Genomic DNA, 17,337 nt, shown 5'->3' with positions numbered 1-17,337 from the left:
TTGTGAAGTACCAGTACTAGTTATATAGGATCTATTGGGTATATATCTGAATCTCCTTAATTAAAAAATAAGCTGGTGTAGTGGCACATGCTTATAATCTCAGTACTTGGGAGGCTGAGACAGGAGAATCACAGGTTTGAGGATAGCCTCAGCAAGTTGTGATACTCTCATCAACCTCCTGAGACCCTGTATCCAACCAAAAAAATAAAATAGGGTTGGGGTGTAGCCCAGAGGTAGAATGCCTCTGGGTTCTATCCCCAGTGACACAAAATAAATAAGTCAGTAGATAAATAGGATTCCATCTGATTTTTAAATGTACTTTTGTTGATGCATTTTAATTATACATCACTGTGAGTTCCAAAATAACAGAAACATACATGTAGGGGCACAGCACTTGTGTTTCCCTTAGATCCCACCCCACCCTTCCCTGCCTCTCCCCATACATGTTCATGAGATTGGTAGTGATGCCTTCATATATGGTCATAGCATTATTTGACCTGTTTCTTTCATCAGTTCTCCTTTTTCCCCTTCTCATCTCCCTCCCCTAACCCCTCCCACCATCATACTGGTCTCTTTCCCCTCATAATAGCCAAATTATGGAACTGACCTAGTGTCTGTCAGCAAATGAATGGATAAAGTCTGAGTCGTGTTAACCAGATGTCATGCTGAATGCTTACTCTGGTAGGATAAGAAATTTGTTTCAGATGGTGTTAATACTTAAACCTGGTACAATGCTCTGTCATTTTCAACTTTGACACAATTTTAGGCACATCTAATTTATTTTTAATCTATTCAGCTTACAAGCAACTACATGAAAATCTGCTGGAAGAAAAGAAAACAATGTAGAAAGAATATATTTCATAGAATTTAGTTATCTAAAATGATGGATTTGTTTCTTGTTTAAAAATGGGGTTAATATTTTCCTCATTAGTGCTTTTATTACCAGTTAGTAATTGAAAAGCACCCAGTCTTAATTTTTTTTCTTACATTCCACAGATGTGTTCAAAGCAACATTGTTTTATTAACACAAGCCTTTAGAAGAAAGTTTGTCATTCCTGACTTTATGTCTTTTACCTCACACATTGATGAATTATATGAAAGTGCTAAAAAACAGTCTGGAGGAAAGGTAATGTATTCGATGTACATAATTTCTTAATCTTAACATTTAATAAATTCAGCTTAATTTGAGATATAGAGTAAAATATTTGAATTTTGTTAAACCATGATTAAGTGTTTTTAAATATTGTACTTTAATTGTTCTGTATAAAAGGTAAAACTTAAGTTTATGAATTTTATTTCCAAATTATTTAGATGGCTTTAATTTTTTTTTTTTCCCGGGTCCGGGGATGGAAGCCAGGGGCATTCGAACTCCGAGCTATACCCCCTGCCTTATTTTTTATTCTTTATTTTGAAACCGGGTCTCACTGAGTTGCAGAGGGCCTCACTAAGTAGCTGAGGCTGTCTGTGAACCATGATCCTCCGGTCTCAGCCTCCCCAATGCTGGGATTACAATTGTGTGCCACCACGCCCGGCTTAAAATTTTTTATTTTTTGCTGTACTGGGGACAAAACTCGGGCATTCTACCTCCGAGGTATACCCCCAGCCCTATTTTTTTATTGTTTATTTTGAAACAGTATCTCATTGCATTGCGAAGGGTCTCACTAAATAGCTGAGGCTGGTGGCGAACTGGATCCTCCTGTCTCAGCCTCTCAAATTCTGGGATTACAAGCATGTGCTACGACGCTTGGCTTATATGGCTTTTACATTTTAATTAACTTTTAAAAACTTTATTGGGAATTCCTGCAGATCTGATATCTTTCAACATTAAGTAGACTTTGTAGTTTTTAAAAAAATCCTCTAGAACCTGGAGATGTAGTTCAGTGGCAGAGCATTTGCCTCAGGGTTGGATCCAGAACACCATTTATCCCCTCCCCAATTCTTTAAATAATAATCATATCATTTTATTCATTCTCCAGATTGGAAGTTTTTCTTTGTTTAGCTTTGGATAACATTATTTATAATCTCTTCATAATAATTTTGCCATAAATACTTATTTTTATATATTAATTCCTTACTTTTTAGACCATGAAACTTTACCAGCACCCATAAACATCTATTTAAAAAGTTCTTTAGTAGAGCCAGGTGAAGTGGCTTACGCTTGCAATCCCAGTACTTGAGAGGCTGAGACAGGAGGATCGCACAAGTTCAAAGCCAGCCTTAGCTAGTTAGGCTCTCAGCAACTTAGTGAGACCCTGTTTTAAAAAAATAAAAATAGACTGGGCGTACAGTCCAGAGGTATAAAGCCTCAGGGTTTCATCCCCTGTACCACTAAAAAAAAAAAAAAAAAAAAAAAAAAGAAAGTTCTTTGGTAGTTGGGTGTGGTAACATATGCTTGTAATCTCAGCATTTGGGAGGCTGAGATGGAAGATAACAGGATTGTGGCCAGACCCACTTACTTAGTGAGGCCCTCCACAACTCAGTGGGACCTGCCCCCAGAAGAGTTTTTTGTTGTTTTTCTATGGATCTTAGTCTTCTTTTTCTCCTTAAATTAAACTCAAGGCCGTTATTTTAGATTTTCTGCTTTTTATGAAAGAAAGAAGGCATCAGAAAATACTGAGCAACAGAGAAAAGTCACTTAATCTCAATTTAATTCTCAATTCTGTTGGGCCCCGAGTATTTAGGAATATTCCTATAAAAAGTAGACTACAAAACTCCTGAGGATTACAAAATGACTAGTCATGGTAAAAGCTAAATTGGTTTTTGGTAGAAGAAAATGTGATTTGCCTATGTTATACCTGTTAATTTCTTTTCAATACTTTGGATAGGTTGCAGATTATATTCCTCAGCTGGCCAAGTTCAGTCCTGATTTGTGGGGTGTGTCTGTTTGTACAGTAGATGGACAGAGGTGAGTTTATTTCAAATCTATGAAAATCAACTTTAAGCCTTAAACTGCATAATGGTAAGCATGAGGTACAAAGGATCCTCTTGAATAATGGTTATTAGTTCTAGCATATTGGCTTAGATTGTAATGTAATTTATAAGCTCATCTCAAATTGCAACTTTGTTTTTTGGAGTCGGTTTATCTTTACTTACAGTTGTAGTCTTGTTACTTGAGTTTTATTCAAGTACTTAGAGTTACATGTTTTAAGAAAAGTAATCTTGTCAAAACACATTATTCTCTAGTGAACTGCTTGCGAAGTGAAAAGTTAGCCGTGAAACATGGAGAATTTTAGGAAGTCCATGAAAGCGGTATTTGGGAAATGTTCTTGTAGCTACAGTTGCTAACAATGAGGAACCTTGCAGAATTTCAAGAAGGGCAGTGATCTGATATGGGTACTCTAAGGGGAATGATTTGTCTAAATTATCAAATAATTAAGAGGCCCTTGGAAAAATGTTAAAGTTCTGGAATCATTTTAAAAGAATGATGCTTCTTATTGTGCTGTGTCAGACATAAAAAATTATTACCATTTTGTTACTTGACTTGTCAGAAAATTTATGCCATAAAAGAAAAATCAATATTTCCCCCACAGTTTAAAGGCTTATCTTAGAGATGTAATCTCTTTAATTAAGGTAATTACTTCTTTTTTAAATTAAAATATAATTTACAGAAAAAGGCATATAACTTGCAGGAGTATATATAGCTCAATAAATTATATCAGAGATGTAATTTTATGTTAAATTTCATTCAGATGACTCATACTACCTTATAAGTTTAGGTTTTACTTTTCAAAATAATGTTCCAATGAAAGCTTTACTCTGTTTATGAAATTTCTGTCTCTTCGGTGCCTTTATTCTAAATGCTGTTTTTTTTTTTTTTTTTTTTTTTTTTAGTATTTATCCTCAGATGTTTACAAAAAAGCATCTGGTTTAGCCCATTCTTTTTTTTTTTTTTTTTTTTTTTGTGGTACTGGGGATGGAACCAAGGGGCTTTCTATCTCTGGGCTACACTCCCAGACCTATTTTTATATTTTATTAGAAACAGGGTCTCACTAAGTTGCCGAGAGCCTCATTAAGGGGAGCTGAGGCTGGCTTCAAACCTGTGCGATCCTGCTGTCTCAGCCTCCCAATTGCTGGGATTACAAGCCTGTGCCATCACGCCCAGCTAGCCCATTCATTTTGAATATAAGTTGGCCCATGGTTGACACAATATTGGCAAAGATGTCTCATGTACCCGAGTCTTTTCTGGTCCAGTTCTTTCCCATTGTTATAGGTTCCTATCATCATTTGGGCCCATAAAATGTACAAAACATTCTCTGTGTGTTAAATTAAATATTGGGTGCCATGAAAGGACACAAAAAGATGAGATTACATGGCTTTATCCCATAGAGCAAATTCCAATACATATTCAGGAAGTAGTTTATTATGTGAAGAAAATACAATATTTTATTTTATTTGTTATATGTATTTGTATTTGTTTATTATGTAATGTTTACACATTATTTTTTTCCTTAAATGTTTTATCTCCTAGTTTTTTATGTAGAGAATTCTGAAATTTGACTTTGAACTAGAAGATAATAAGATAGGCTTTTGGCATTTTTTTAAAGCAGGGTTTGGTAGCTCACACTTGTAATCCAGGTACTTGAGAGGCTGAGACAGGAGGATTGCAGTTTTAAGACCAGCCTCAGCAACTTAGTGAGGCTCTCTACAGCTCTGTGAGACTCTGTTTCCAAATAAAAAATAAAATAGGGTGTAGCTAAGGGATAGAATGCTCCAAACTTTCATCTCTAATACCCCCCCCCCAAATAGAAAATAGAATGATTTTCAAGTTGAATTTACAATCTGAATTAGAAATTATTTATTAAGTTGATAGGAAAAAATGTTACGTGCTTCTGCTATACATACATATGTGTTTATATTTTATAATATCCTTAGAAATGAGGTGGCCAGATATTCCTGTTTGATTCCAGAATTGTCTGTTCACTTCTGCCTGGGGTAGTGTGTGTGTGTGTGTGTGTGTGTTGCATTGCTAGAATTGAACTCAGAGGTATTATGCTTCCAAACTATACCTCCAGGCTCATTTTACTTTTTATTTGGAAACAAGGTCTCCCTAAGTTGCTAAGGGCCTTGCTAAGTTGCTGAGGCTGGCTTTGAACCTGTGATCCTTTTTCAGCCTCCCAAGTACATAATTACAGGTATGAGCCACCACACCCTGCCTGCCCAGTGGTGCGTGCCTAGTTTGACTAATGAATTTTTTACACTGAATGAATGCATCTCTGACATGTGTTGGGTATTGTTCAGGGTACCTGCTATATACTAGTGAATTAAAATGAAGATCTGTGTCCTTGTGAAGCTTGCATTATAATTGCATTAGCTAGGATTTTTTCACTTCCAAATCTACTCTGTAGTCCATATGCCACTCACTTTGGTAACATTGAGAACTTTTTTGTGTATGTGTGGTACTAGGGATTTAATGCAGGGGCATTCCACCTCTGAGCTATACCCCCAGCCCTATTGTTATTTTGAAACATGGTCTTATTAGGTTGATAAGAGTCTCACTACTTGCTGAGGCTGTCCTCGAACATGAAATTTTCCTGACTTAGCCTCCCAAGTACTGGGATTACTGGCGTGCACCACCATGCCTAGCTCAAAAGCTTCCTTTCTGTGTTGCTTTTTATCTATTGTCAGCTCTGTAAAGTTTATAAAACCAATGCTATTTCTTTTTTATTTTTCTTTTTTACTTTTAGTACTGGGGTTTGAACCCAGAGGCATTCTACCTGCCAGCTTACATCTCTTGCTGTTTTCATTTTGAAACAAGGTCTAGCTAAGTGTCTGAGGCTCTTGCTAAATTACTGAGGTTGACTTCAAATCTATGATTCTCTTATTCCAGCCTCCCAAATAGTAGGATTATAGACTTTGATGCTGTTTCTTCTAAAGGGTCTAGAATTAGATGTTGATGTGGTTCATGAGATGAGGGGACACTTTTAGAGGATAGTATTGAATCTCCACTGAGCTCTATTTAACTCTTAAACTATCTGTGGTTTAGCCATGGCATAATGCTGCATAAACAAATTTTAAAAATAATTTTTAAAAGAGATAGTTTACTTAATATGATTGAATATGGGTAAAAGTAAGAAAGGGAGTACTTCAAAGGAAAATTTCCACATTATTAATATCTAGTTTAGAAAAAGTACTGTATCTGAGCACTTTTAAGATTTTTGCCCTTTTTGCAGTATCCCCCCTTAAGCATATTAATTCTTTAATATTGAAGTAAAATTTTATGGTTGGATTATGGGAAAAATTTCTAAATTGAAATTAATATGAAAAAAGAATAGCTTCAGTTATTTTTTCCATTGATGTTAATTATTTTCAAATCTTCTTTTAAATAGGCATTCTATTGGGGATACCAAAGTTCCCTTTTGTCTTCAGTCATGTGTAAAACCCTTGAAATACGCCATTGCTGTTAATGATCTTGGAACCGAGTATGTGCATCGATATGTTGGGAAAGAGCCAAGTGGATTAAGATTCAACAAACTGTTTTTAAATGAAGATGGTAAGAATTGATCTAGACTGGTTACAACTGTGTAAGTAATTAAAAACCTTGTAGAAAATTTAAAATTGCTATATATACATATTTGTTACTGGCTTTCTGTGAAATCTAGAGAGATAATTGCCTACTTGTTAAATTTTTAAGTATCGCATACTGAAGAGTAGAGTAGAGAGAAGATAGATGCCAGGAGCAAGAATTTCACTTATAACCACATACATGGAAATATTTTGTTAAATTTAAAAATGTCTGGGATTTGCTTATAAACTATTCAGTGAAAGCAGCTAGTAGTGCTGAGTGTACTTATTACTATATTGGTAATTATTTTTGCTAAATAATTGTTTGACAAAGGTGAAACAAACACGGAGGCCTCTTAACTTCTAGCCCATTTTTTTTCATTGATATAGGCTTTCTCCAGTCTTCATTTGGGTCTATAAAATGTATGAAACACACACTGTGTGTTTAATTCAGTGCTTTGAAAAGACAGAAGGAAATTAGATGACATGCTCTTATCCCGTGGAGTAAATTCCAGTAGGGAGTGATGTTTCTATTTTTGCATATTTGTATACACATGGATGTTCATCTGCTGTTATTCAGGGGAAAGGTCTTGTACTGGTTTGAGGATATAAACTTGAGGGTACATAGTATTCATATACTGCTTACTTTTGAATATTGTAGATAGTTTAAAACTTCCCGTAACAAAATATTTTAATGATAGTTGAGCTATTGAGAAAATGAGTGAACTTGTTATTTTAGTATTTTCGTTTATTCTCCTTTATAACATTTAGTATTTGAAAGAAATATTTTGTATAGAATAGGTAATTAACAAGTCTTACTTTCCAGCACTTCAAAAAAAAAAAAAAAAAGGTAGCTAGTACTCTGATCTGATAAGATCTTGATTCTAAAGAGCATTTAGCTGCTGCAAACTAACTTCAACTTTCCCCCTCTGGGTTGGTTTATGTGTTAATCTTTCAAGCAGATACGAGGTTCCTGATAATTTGAGTTAAGATACAGAATTGAAGAAAGTACGAGTGAAGACTGCTGTGATAGTTGTGAGAAAAATACTTTTGTATTTTTTTTCTTTTTACTAGAAAAATTGTGTCTTACACATCGTCTGATTAGTTTTTTTTTTTAAACTAATATTTTTGTTAACTTTTCTTCCTAATTTTTTATAGCAATTACATATTCTTGGCTGTTTTGCCATTATTTTTAAATTCTGATTTTGTGGACATTTTTATAACTTAACAACTTAAGTAAGGACTTCATATGCAAAAATACTTTAAGGTACTTTGATAATCAGATTAAAGTCATTGATAACCAAATTTAATATTGAAAGAATTAATACTATTATTGTAATAAGATAATATTTTTTTTTGTAGTACTAGGGATTGAACCCAGGGGCATTCTACCTATGAGCCACTTCCCAGCCCCCCTTTTTTTATCTTTATTTTGAAAAAGGGCCTCCTTAAGTTGCAGAGGGCCTCACTAATAAGTAGCTGAGGCTGTCTGAGAATCCATGTTCTGTGTAGAAATTTGAATGTTAAATATTTTAGAAACAAAGCTTGGCAGTAAATATATAAAAAAGTGTTCAGCATCATTAGCAATCAGGGAGATGTAAATCAAAACTATACTGAGATTCCATCTAACCTCAGAATAAGTCATTAAAAACAAATGCTGATGAGGGTGTAAGGAAACAGAAACTCTCTACACTGTTGGGATTGCAGATTAGTGCAGCCTCTATGGGGATCAGTGTGGAGATTCCTCAGAAAACTGGAAATGGTTTCAACTATATGATCCAGCTATACTACTTCTGAGGAACTTTCCAAAGGGACTGAAATAAGAACATTATTATATAAATCAGTGTACGTTTATAGCAGGACAATTCACAGTAGCCAAGTTATGGAACCAACCTAGGTGTCCATCAATAGATGAGTGGATTACAAATTTGTGGGATATACACAGTAGAATTGTCCTCAGCAGTAAAAAACCAAATTATTTTATTTGCCGAAGAATGGATGGATCTGGAGAACATTATGTTAAGTGAGATTAACCAGTCACAGGAAGTGAAGTGTCATATGTTTTCTCTCATGTGTGGAAACTAGGTTGTAGTCAGGATATGAGAGAGATTGTATATATGCATGTATGTATGTATTTTTGTGGTACTGGGGATTGAACCCCCATAGGTATTCTACCTCTGGGTTACACCCTAGTTCTATTTTATATTTTGTTTTGAAATAGGATCTAACTAAGTTGCTAAAGGCTTTACTAAGTTGCTAAGGCTGGGATTATAAGACTGTGCCACCACACCCAGCTCAGGAGGGACTTTTAGATAATGGAGTAGAAACCACCTAGTTGATCTAGGAAGGTGGTCTAGGAGTGAGTGGTGTGTGTGTGTGTGTGTGTGTGTGTGTGTGTGTGTGTGTGAAATTAATAAAAGAAATGCTTCCATTCATGTTATGTATATATATGAGGAAACCAGTGCCATTCTCAATATCACTTATGGGGAAGTGGAGGGAGCCAGGAGAAAGCCCATCAAGTGTTACATAGATGTATGTTACTATCAGTCTGTGAGACTACAGTGCACCAATAAAAGTGTGAAACAAAAAAATGAAATAAGGCTTGGGGTAAATGGACTTAAAATTATAAAAAAAGTTCTTGCCATGTATACGTACGGTTTAAAATATAATTTATTGATGTAGTAGTTTAAGCAGAAAACAATCATGGTAAGAAATTGAAATTTTGACACCGATTTGTAATAAGAACTGAAATGTAAAGTTTAACAAGAGGTTTTACCTTGATATTATACTTTTTCTAAGCTTTGAGCCAATACCAGGAACCTTGAAAGAATGGTAAAATAAACGCCTCACTAAACCACTGGTTTCTGAGTTCTGAATTGATTCCATGGCTTTAAGTCTTGGTTAGACCAGCCTGAGAAAAAATAATTTGAAGATTTTTTTTTTTTTTTTTTTTTTTTTTTGGTGGTACTGGGGTTCCTGGAAGCCCTTCTACCTCCGGGCTACACTCCCAGACCTATTTTTACATTTTTATTTGGAAACAGGGTCTCCTAAGCCAGCGCGCGTGGCTGGCTTCGAACCTGCGCGATCCTCCTGTCTCTCCCTCCCAACACGGGGATTACAAGTGTACACCACCACGCCTGGCTGAAGATTTTTTTTTTTTAATTTAAAAATTTAAGGGTAGGCTGGGCATGGTGGCACACGCTTGTAATTCCAGCATTTGGGAGGCTGAGACAGGAGGATTGAAGTTCATGGATAGCCTCAACTACTTAGTGTGAGCCCCTTTGCAACTCAGTGAGACCCTATTTCAGAATAAAGAATAAGAAGTAGGGCTGGGGGTGTAGCTCAGAGGTGGAATGCCCTTGGGTTCAATCCCCAGTACCACAAAAAAGTGAATTTATTAATATTGCTCTAGCATTATAAGGTTGCGATGACTAAGATTAAAATGAATGTAATGAATAGATGGGGAAATGATGGTAGCTACTCTGTACAGCAAAAAGAGTTTTGGTTCTGTGGTGGGAATTGGCTGATGTTTTCTATCATCATTAACAAGGAAACATGCTATTTTAATGGAGATGTAGTTTGGTGTTCCACCAACTGCTAGGGCAGTCTTTCTACCTTAGATTAAGTTAATCAACAAATATTAATAGGAAGGTACAGGGGCCTTTGTGCTTAATATAACTTGCCTAGCTAATACTTCAAGATTCTGAAAATAATATCTTTAATACATAATGGGAGAAGACAAGCTTAAATATTACATACTGTTAATTATATTATTTACTAGTATGTAATTGGCAGATGCAAAAATGTATTTGTTAGACAAGCTTAAATATTAGATACTGTTAATTATATTATCTTCCTAGTATGTAATTGGCAGATGCAAAAATGTATTTGGTTATTTGTAGAGGGTTAGAGAAAGGAGTTAATTTAGAGAAGACAGGCTGGAATTGTTTAGAAAGGATGAAGCTAGGGTTATTGGAATGGGAACTTCAAAATTCAGCAATATATAGAATACGTTACAAATGTGCTAATGTGGGATAATTAGGTTTCTTTAATTTCTATATGGCCCTGGAAATTTCCGTATAGCACCTTTTTTTAAACCTTCTGCCTGTCTCTGTAGATTAATCTATTTGTGAAATGCCCTATAAATTGAATGGTAATATTTGATCCTTTATGATTAGCTTATTTTACTTAATTTTCTCTTTCTCTCACCGTGTGTGTGTGTGTGTGTGTGTGTGTGTGTGTGTGTGTGTGTGTGTGTTATTACAGATTGAACCCAGGAGCATTCTACCTCTGAGCCACACCCCTAGCCTTTTTTATATTTTTTATTTTGAAACAAGGTCTCACTAAGTTACTGAGGGCCTCACTAAATTGCTGAGGCTGGTTCAAAACCTGTGATCCTCTTGTCTTAGCCTCCTAAGTACTGGGATTACAGGTGTTTGCCACCATGCTTTGTTTAGCTTACTATTTTTAAGCTTCATCCATGTTTTACCTTTATTCCTTTTTATAATATTTTATTGTTATAAATAATACCATTATCCAGTTTTTATGTGATAAGAAATCTGGATTTTTTTACATTTTTTGGGGGTGTGTGTGGTACTGAGGATGGAACCCAGGGGCATTCTACCTTTGGGTTACCTCCACCCTATTTTGATTCTTTGTATTTTAAAACAGGACCTCACTATGTTGCGGAGGGCCTAAGTGGCTGAGGCTGGCCTTGAACCTGCCATCTTCCTTTCTCAGCTTCCCAAGTACTGGGATTACAGGTGTGTTTCACCACACCCAGCTTTTTTTTTTTTTTTAAGTTTTATCAATATGCTGCTTTGAATATTTGTATATAAGTTTCTGTATAAACAGTTTTTATTTCTCTTGTTCATATACACGTAGGGGTAGAGTAGGAGTCATAAAGTAACTGTTAAACATTCTGAGGAACCTCTAGTCTGTTTCCCAAGGTTCAGGGTTGTTAAGGTTGAAGCTTGTTTCACAGAATGTTGCTTGCTTAAAATCCAAGGAAACTCGTAATATAGTGATAATATACTATGCTAGTCTTATCAAGTTAGGTTAAGAACGTATTCCTGAAGAAGTAAGTCACTGTTAGAAATAAATTAGGAAGGATGCTTTCAAATAGATTTTTTTACTGCCTCCAAGAGTTTTATATTTGGTGTTTTTGCTGTACAGTGATTGAGAATACAATCAGTTGAGATTTTTAAGTTCTTTTTATTGTGTAAGAATTAGGAAAGGTAAGATTTTGGATGAACTTTAAATTTTAAGTAACTTTAAATTAAATGAAAAATAAATCTTTATTGTCAGAAAATATAGAAAACAGAATACAGTTTAGGTCCCTTGTTTGTATTTTATGTATATCACTTGTTTGTGTTCTTTCATGTATATATAAATTTATAAGTAAGCACAAAATAAGATTTTGAAAAACAAGCACATCACATGTGTTTTTCAATGTTACATTAAATATAGTAATATTATTTGAGTACTTAAGCAGATGTCAGTCACTTTTTAAGCGTTTTATATATTTTACTAACTGAGGTATAGAAGCTGTTATTCCCTCACAGATGGGGAAATTGAGATGGCATGAAGTCGTTACTTGGCAAGGGTCATATAGTTAGTGAATGGCAGAATTCAGAAATTTGACTGTATTCTTTTATTATTACTTGTATGAGTCCTTGATTGACTATATAACTGTTATAGCAGATTACTCGAAGTAAACTACTGGTTTGATATGTAGCTGACTTCAAAAAACAAAACTCCTTTCAAAAAGAACCACTATAATAGAGCAACTTACATTAAGAAAAAAAAAGAATATTTAGTGTTTATGAGAAGTACCTATGCATCAAAGAAAATGCTACAAAATTTGAAATAATGTTATCCATATTCTATTTTATAGATAAACCACACAATCCTATGGTAAATGCTGGAGCAATTGTTGTAACTTCGCTAATAAAGGTAAAATGTTGACATTTCCTTTTAATCTAGCAAACTTTATAATAACTAAAGCATAAAGGTGAATTTTGATTGTTTATATAAGGACAATGAAAAATTTTTTCTTGGTGTTAAAAAATTAATCTTGTGGTATAGGGTTAGGATCTTTTTTTGTTTTGTTTTGTAAATGATGTAATTTCAAGGCCAAAATTACAAACAGGATGACTCATTGTAATTCTCAATATTAGTTAGCTCTTGACTTGAAGATTGGGCAAAAGATTGAAGGATTCTGCTAAGCAATTGGAATAGAGGTTTTTCTTCTTAAAGTTTTGATATTTTTTCTTTCTCTTCCATTCGGCTCTTTTAGAATGAATAGACGTTAATAGAATTAAAAGCATTTCACTATGTAATGTTATTAGCATTTATAGGAACAATGTTCTAATAGTTTGTGTTTAAGACAGAGTACATTTGCTATTGAATATTCTCAAGTCTTTTATAGTCTCATGAGCAGGAATCACAATTTTCATTTGAAATTATTTCATTTGCTTTACTTAAATCATACCATAATTAAGTAAGGCATAATGCTTATTCCAATTATTAAGTTATGTTATCTTATACTTTGATGTTTCTATTATATGTTGGCTTTTGTTTTTTTAGTGTTTGGTTTTCCTTAATAATTGGAAGCTCCAATAGTGTTTTGAAATAAGTGTTTGAAAATGGTTCTATTGTGTGATAGATATAAAAGTCTATTCCACAATTCCAAATTTTTTGACTTTTATATTTTAAGTTTCTAATACATTTATTTATATTAAATTTTATTTGTGTTTGGAAAATTTGTGTACTTTCTCTAGTAAATCTCTGCTATCTGAGGATGAAACATAACTCATAGCTTTGTAAATGTTTTATTGTGGATAGGGTACTTTGGTTATACCATATACATGACACCCTTGGCCCAATTCACAATTCTCATGGACTTTATGTATCTTTATAAGGAAAAGATTTTAAAGTAGAAGGCTATTAAGAATCCATGTTTAAGCCAGGTATAATGGTACATGCCTGTAATCCGAGTACTTGGGAGACTGAAACAGGAGGATCACAGTTTTGAGGCCTGTCTCAGTAACTTAGACCCTGTTTTAAAATTTAAAAAAAAAAAAGAGAGAGAAAGAAAGGGTTGGGATATAGCGGGTTCCAAAAAAATTGTGAAAATACATTTTTAGTGGTTATGGGTTAAATACATTGTAAGCATTGGCCCACTTAATTCTTAACAACTCTAATAAAATAGATATCATAGCTAAATGTGTTTAAATATAAGTAATTTTAATAGGCTGTGAAAATTTTTATTATCCCCATTATAACATTAGCTATTGGTAGCTACTTTCCACAGGAGAAGGTTATAGAAAATAGCAACGCAGTTATATACAAAAAGTGCAGTTTTGCTCTTAGGTAGAATATATTGTATATAGAATATGTACAAATAAATGGGCCCTTAGAATTCAGTATGTACTATGACGAGAAGATCTCATTAGTAATTTAAATTTGAACCACTTAAATTAGAAGTAAGGACGGGCGTGTTGGCGCATGCTTGTAATCCCCGTGCTTGGGAGGCAGAGACAGGAGGATCGCGCAGGTTTGAAGCCAGCCACGCACGCTGGCTTAGGAGACCCTGTTTCCAAATAAAAATGTAAAAATAGGTCTGGGAGTGTAGCCCAGAGGTAGAAGGGTTTCCAGGAACCCTAGTACCACCACCAAAAAGAAAAAAGTTAGAAGTAAGAAAGTGTATTATAATACAGTGTATGTTAATATTTGATCTTAAAAACATGAAAATGGTTCTGAACCATTTTGGGGTCTTCACAGGAAAATGTCTATATACTAATACTTTTCATAAATTTTAGGGGGGTTCATAGATTCTTAAAAGACCCATTCAAGAACTTTTTACACTGGAGAAAGATTGACAGGGCACATCAATAGCATTTTCAATAAAGGACACATGTAAATGATTAATAGAAGACTTCCTTAGGTGCATGCTGTTAAAAATCGTTTTGTTTAATGATTTATGGGTTTAGTCGACTACAGTGAAATGTTGCATGTGGGAATTGCATGCCTGGTCATATCACATTATCACTTCATTAATTTCACTTACCATGTTCAGTTATAAGCCATAAATTGTACATTGGACCACATTAGTATATAATTAGTATATAATTAGAAACTGAATTTAAAAACACACATATAACTCACACTGTCCAAAAGTGCAAAATTTAACTGAGTCATCTTGAATTTGCAAATCTGATTAGTGATTTTTAATTTATAAAATTTAAGGTCTCTTTCTTGTGAGTTTTTGTTGTTTCTAGTATATGTTTCAGAGTGCTTTATTTTTTTTAACTGACATTCTTAGAAATATTGGAGAGAGAAGCCTGAAACTTTTACTCTGTATATAAGTGCCTGAGAATGTAATACTTTTCTTGGAATATTTTACAGAAAGATTTTAAAACTATAAATATCAGTATGCCATCTCTGCAAGTTGTATGATCACATTTTTGAGTTGTTAATTTTTGAAATTCAGGTTATAAATTAATGCTGAAAGGGCCCTCAGAAATTGTCAACTCTAATTTTCTTTATTTTCCTTTGGAAAAACAGACTGGATATAGACCATACCAGCAGTCAAATTTGGCCTTCAGCTAAAGCTCCTGATACTCTTTCTCTTGTTTATTGTGCAAACATAGGTGTTTGCCATTTTACTTGATGGCATCTTTGACTTTAACTAGCATAGTTGTATTGTCCAGAAAAAACAGAAATACTATTTCTTTGTTTTTTAAGTTTTATACAAGATACTGATTTATTGGCTTAAAAGTTGAGCCTAATTTTTAATGGTTGTATGTAGTCATTGGACATTAGTGCTTGCTATCTGTAAGGGAACAGGCCCCTTCCCAAGAAGCTTGTATTTGAGGGCCCAAAACAGTACCGTGACTTTCTAGATGTGAATTCTGTTTTTAGTTCTTTTAGTTAACCATAAGACTTTGTGATTTTTTTTTCATTCAAAATTCAAGGCTTTATTATGGTTCCATTACAACAATTCTCCCCATGTTACTCCCCTCCCAAAAAAATAAAACTAAGTAGAGTCTTTAGTAAGACTCTTTATTTCATAATTTTGTAGTATTGATATTTTTTCCTTGTAGGATTGGTGGTGATCCTCAGGAAATGGGGGAAGAGGCAGAGCAAATGTTCAAAAGGATTAGCAGATTGTGGAAAAAGGAGGATTTGGACAGAAGGAACCTGTTGCATTAATTCTTAACTACTAAGCTTATAGGAAAACTCCAATATATAAAATTTTAAACAAAGCTATATAGGTAAATACCTTTTTAAAAACAAATGTCATTTTATACTTAAAATGCACATAAATAAAAAACATAAGGGTTACTACTATACTTCCTCACTTTTTCTTTATGGTAGTAGATACTAACTTTAAATAAATACTTTTTGTTGTAGTCTGTTTTATTTGATGATGATAATAATGTGTAAATGCTTGATTTTAAGGAAAGAATAAAAATAAATTCAAAAGGAACACAGTTATGTTTAGGTGAAGTAGTGTCTTATATAATTTTTTTAACTAATAAAATTTTTACTTTGGTTTATTTTAAAGTCTGATAACTTGAGGGTTATAACAATGGGAAAATGAGTGCAGCATACTGCAAAATCATGACCACTCTTTTGTTTTTTAATTTGAGAAATAGAGTAAGCTTCATGGTCTTCTATGTTTATGTTTCTTCTCGTGGTAGTTTCCAGTTTTTATCACTTGAAGTTCAATTTTTTTTTTTAAATTAGAAGTGCTTTTGAATTTAAAAAAGGATTTTATCTTTCTCTTTAGACAAGTTGTTCATGCTCCATGTAAAATCAAGACAAGTTTAGTTTATATATATGTAATGTCCCATTTGGTCATCTTAGCAAAAACCTGATATGGACCACATTTATAAGGTGATTTGTGACTCTGGGGAGGAATGTATGATGCTTTGGACTTGGTAATATTCAGAAGACAGGAATATGTTGGTGTACTTGTTTAACTTTCATATCAGTAGACATATTTGAGGTTTTTTAAAATGAAAGGTAGATTTTTGCCAACTAAATACATAGTGTCATTACCTTATTTAATTTAGACCACCTCTTTTTTTAACCTGTTATATCTTTTTGAAATATTCCTAGTACTAGCTTTAAAGCACTTACTGTGGAAGGATAAACCAAGAATATTTTAGAAAATAATTTTCAATTACCTCCTTTTGCCTCTTTTCTCTATGATCTCTAATTTTTAATTGGCTTGAACTACTTTATAAATAGGATTAACTGATGTATTGACCGTAAATTTATGTAAAAAATTTCCCAGATTTCTTTATATACTTTTCAAGTTCTAATACTTTTTACAGTACACATATGTGGTTTGTTTTTAAAAGTCATTTGGTAACTGATTTGGAAATTTTGATAAATATATTTTGCCCAATTTAGTGTCTTTAAAAATATTCCCAGCTGGGCATGGTGGCACATGCCTGTAATTTCATTACTTGGGAGGGGAGATTGAAATAGGAGGGTCACAGGTTCTAAGCCAACCTAAGCAATTTAGTGAGGCCCTTGGCAACTTAGACCCTGTTTCCAAAATAAAAAGTAAAATAAGGTTGGGGGCATAGTTGAGAGGTAGAATGTTCCTGGGTTCAGTCCTCAGTACCACCAAAACAAAATAAGAATATTCCCACTGTACTTATGAAATTATTATAATTTTTTAAAATTAGCCAGGCATGGTAGCACACACCTGTAATCCCAGTACGTGGGCGACTGAGATAGGAGGATCGCAGGTTTGAAGCCAGCCTCAGCAGATGAGTGAGGAGGCTCTGACCAACCTAGTGAGGCCCTGTTTCAAAA

At 33.9% G+C, this 17,337-nt stretch overlaps 1 protein-coding gene across 2 annotated transcripts in view; it reads left to right on the top strand.

Annotated features, from left to right (window-relative positions):
* The window catches only part of GLS (glutaminase), a gene marked incomplete at both ends in the record, with an annotated part of 87,046 nt that overhangs the window by 21,129 nt on the left and 48,580 nt on the right, over positions 1–17,337 (top strand). For both annotated transcript variants that reach the window (XM_080688772.1, XM_080688773.1), the window contains 4 exons: positions 997–1,126; positions 2,826–2,905; positions 6,327–6,490; positions 12,398–12,456. In XM_080688772.1, coding sequence (XP_080544898.1) covers positions 997–1,126; positions 2,826–2,905; positions 6,327–6,490; positions 12,398–12,456 — 433 coding nt within the window. The remainder of the gene's footprint in view (positions 1–996; positions 1,127–2,825; positions 2,906–6,326; positions 6,491–12,397; positions 12,457–17,337) is intronic.

Source organism: Muscardinus avellanarius (genome assembly GCF_963383645.1).
Source record: "Muscardinus avellanarius genome assembly, chromosome: 2".
NCBI lineage: Eukaryota > Metazoa > Chordata > Mammalia > Rodentia > Gliridae > Muscardinus > Muscardinus avellanarius.
This window is presented reverse-complemented; position numbering and strand designations above follow the sequence as displayed.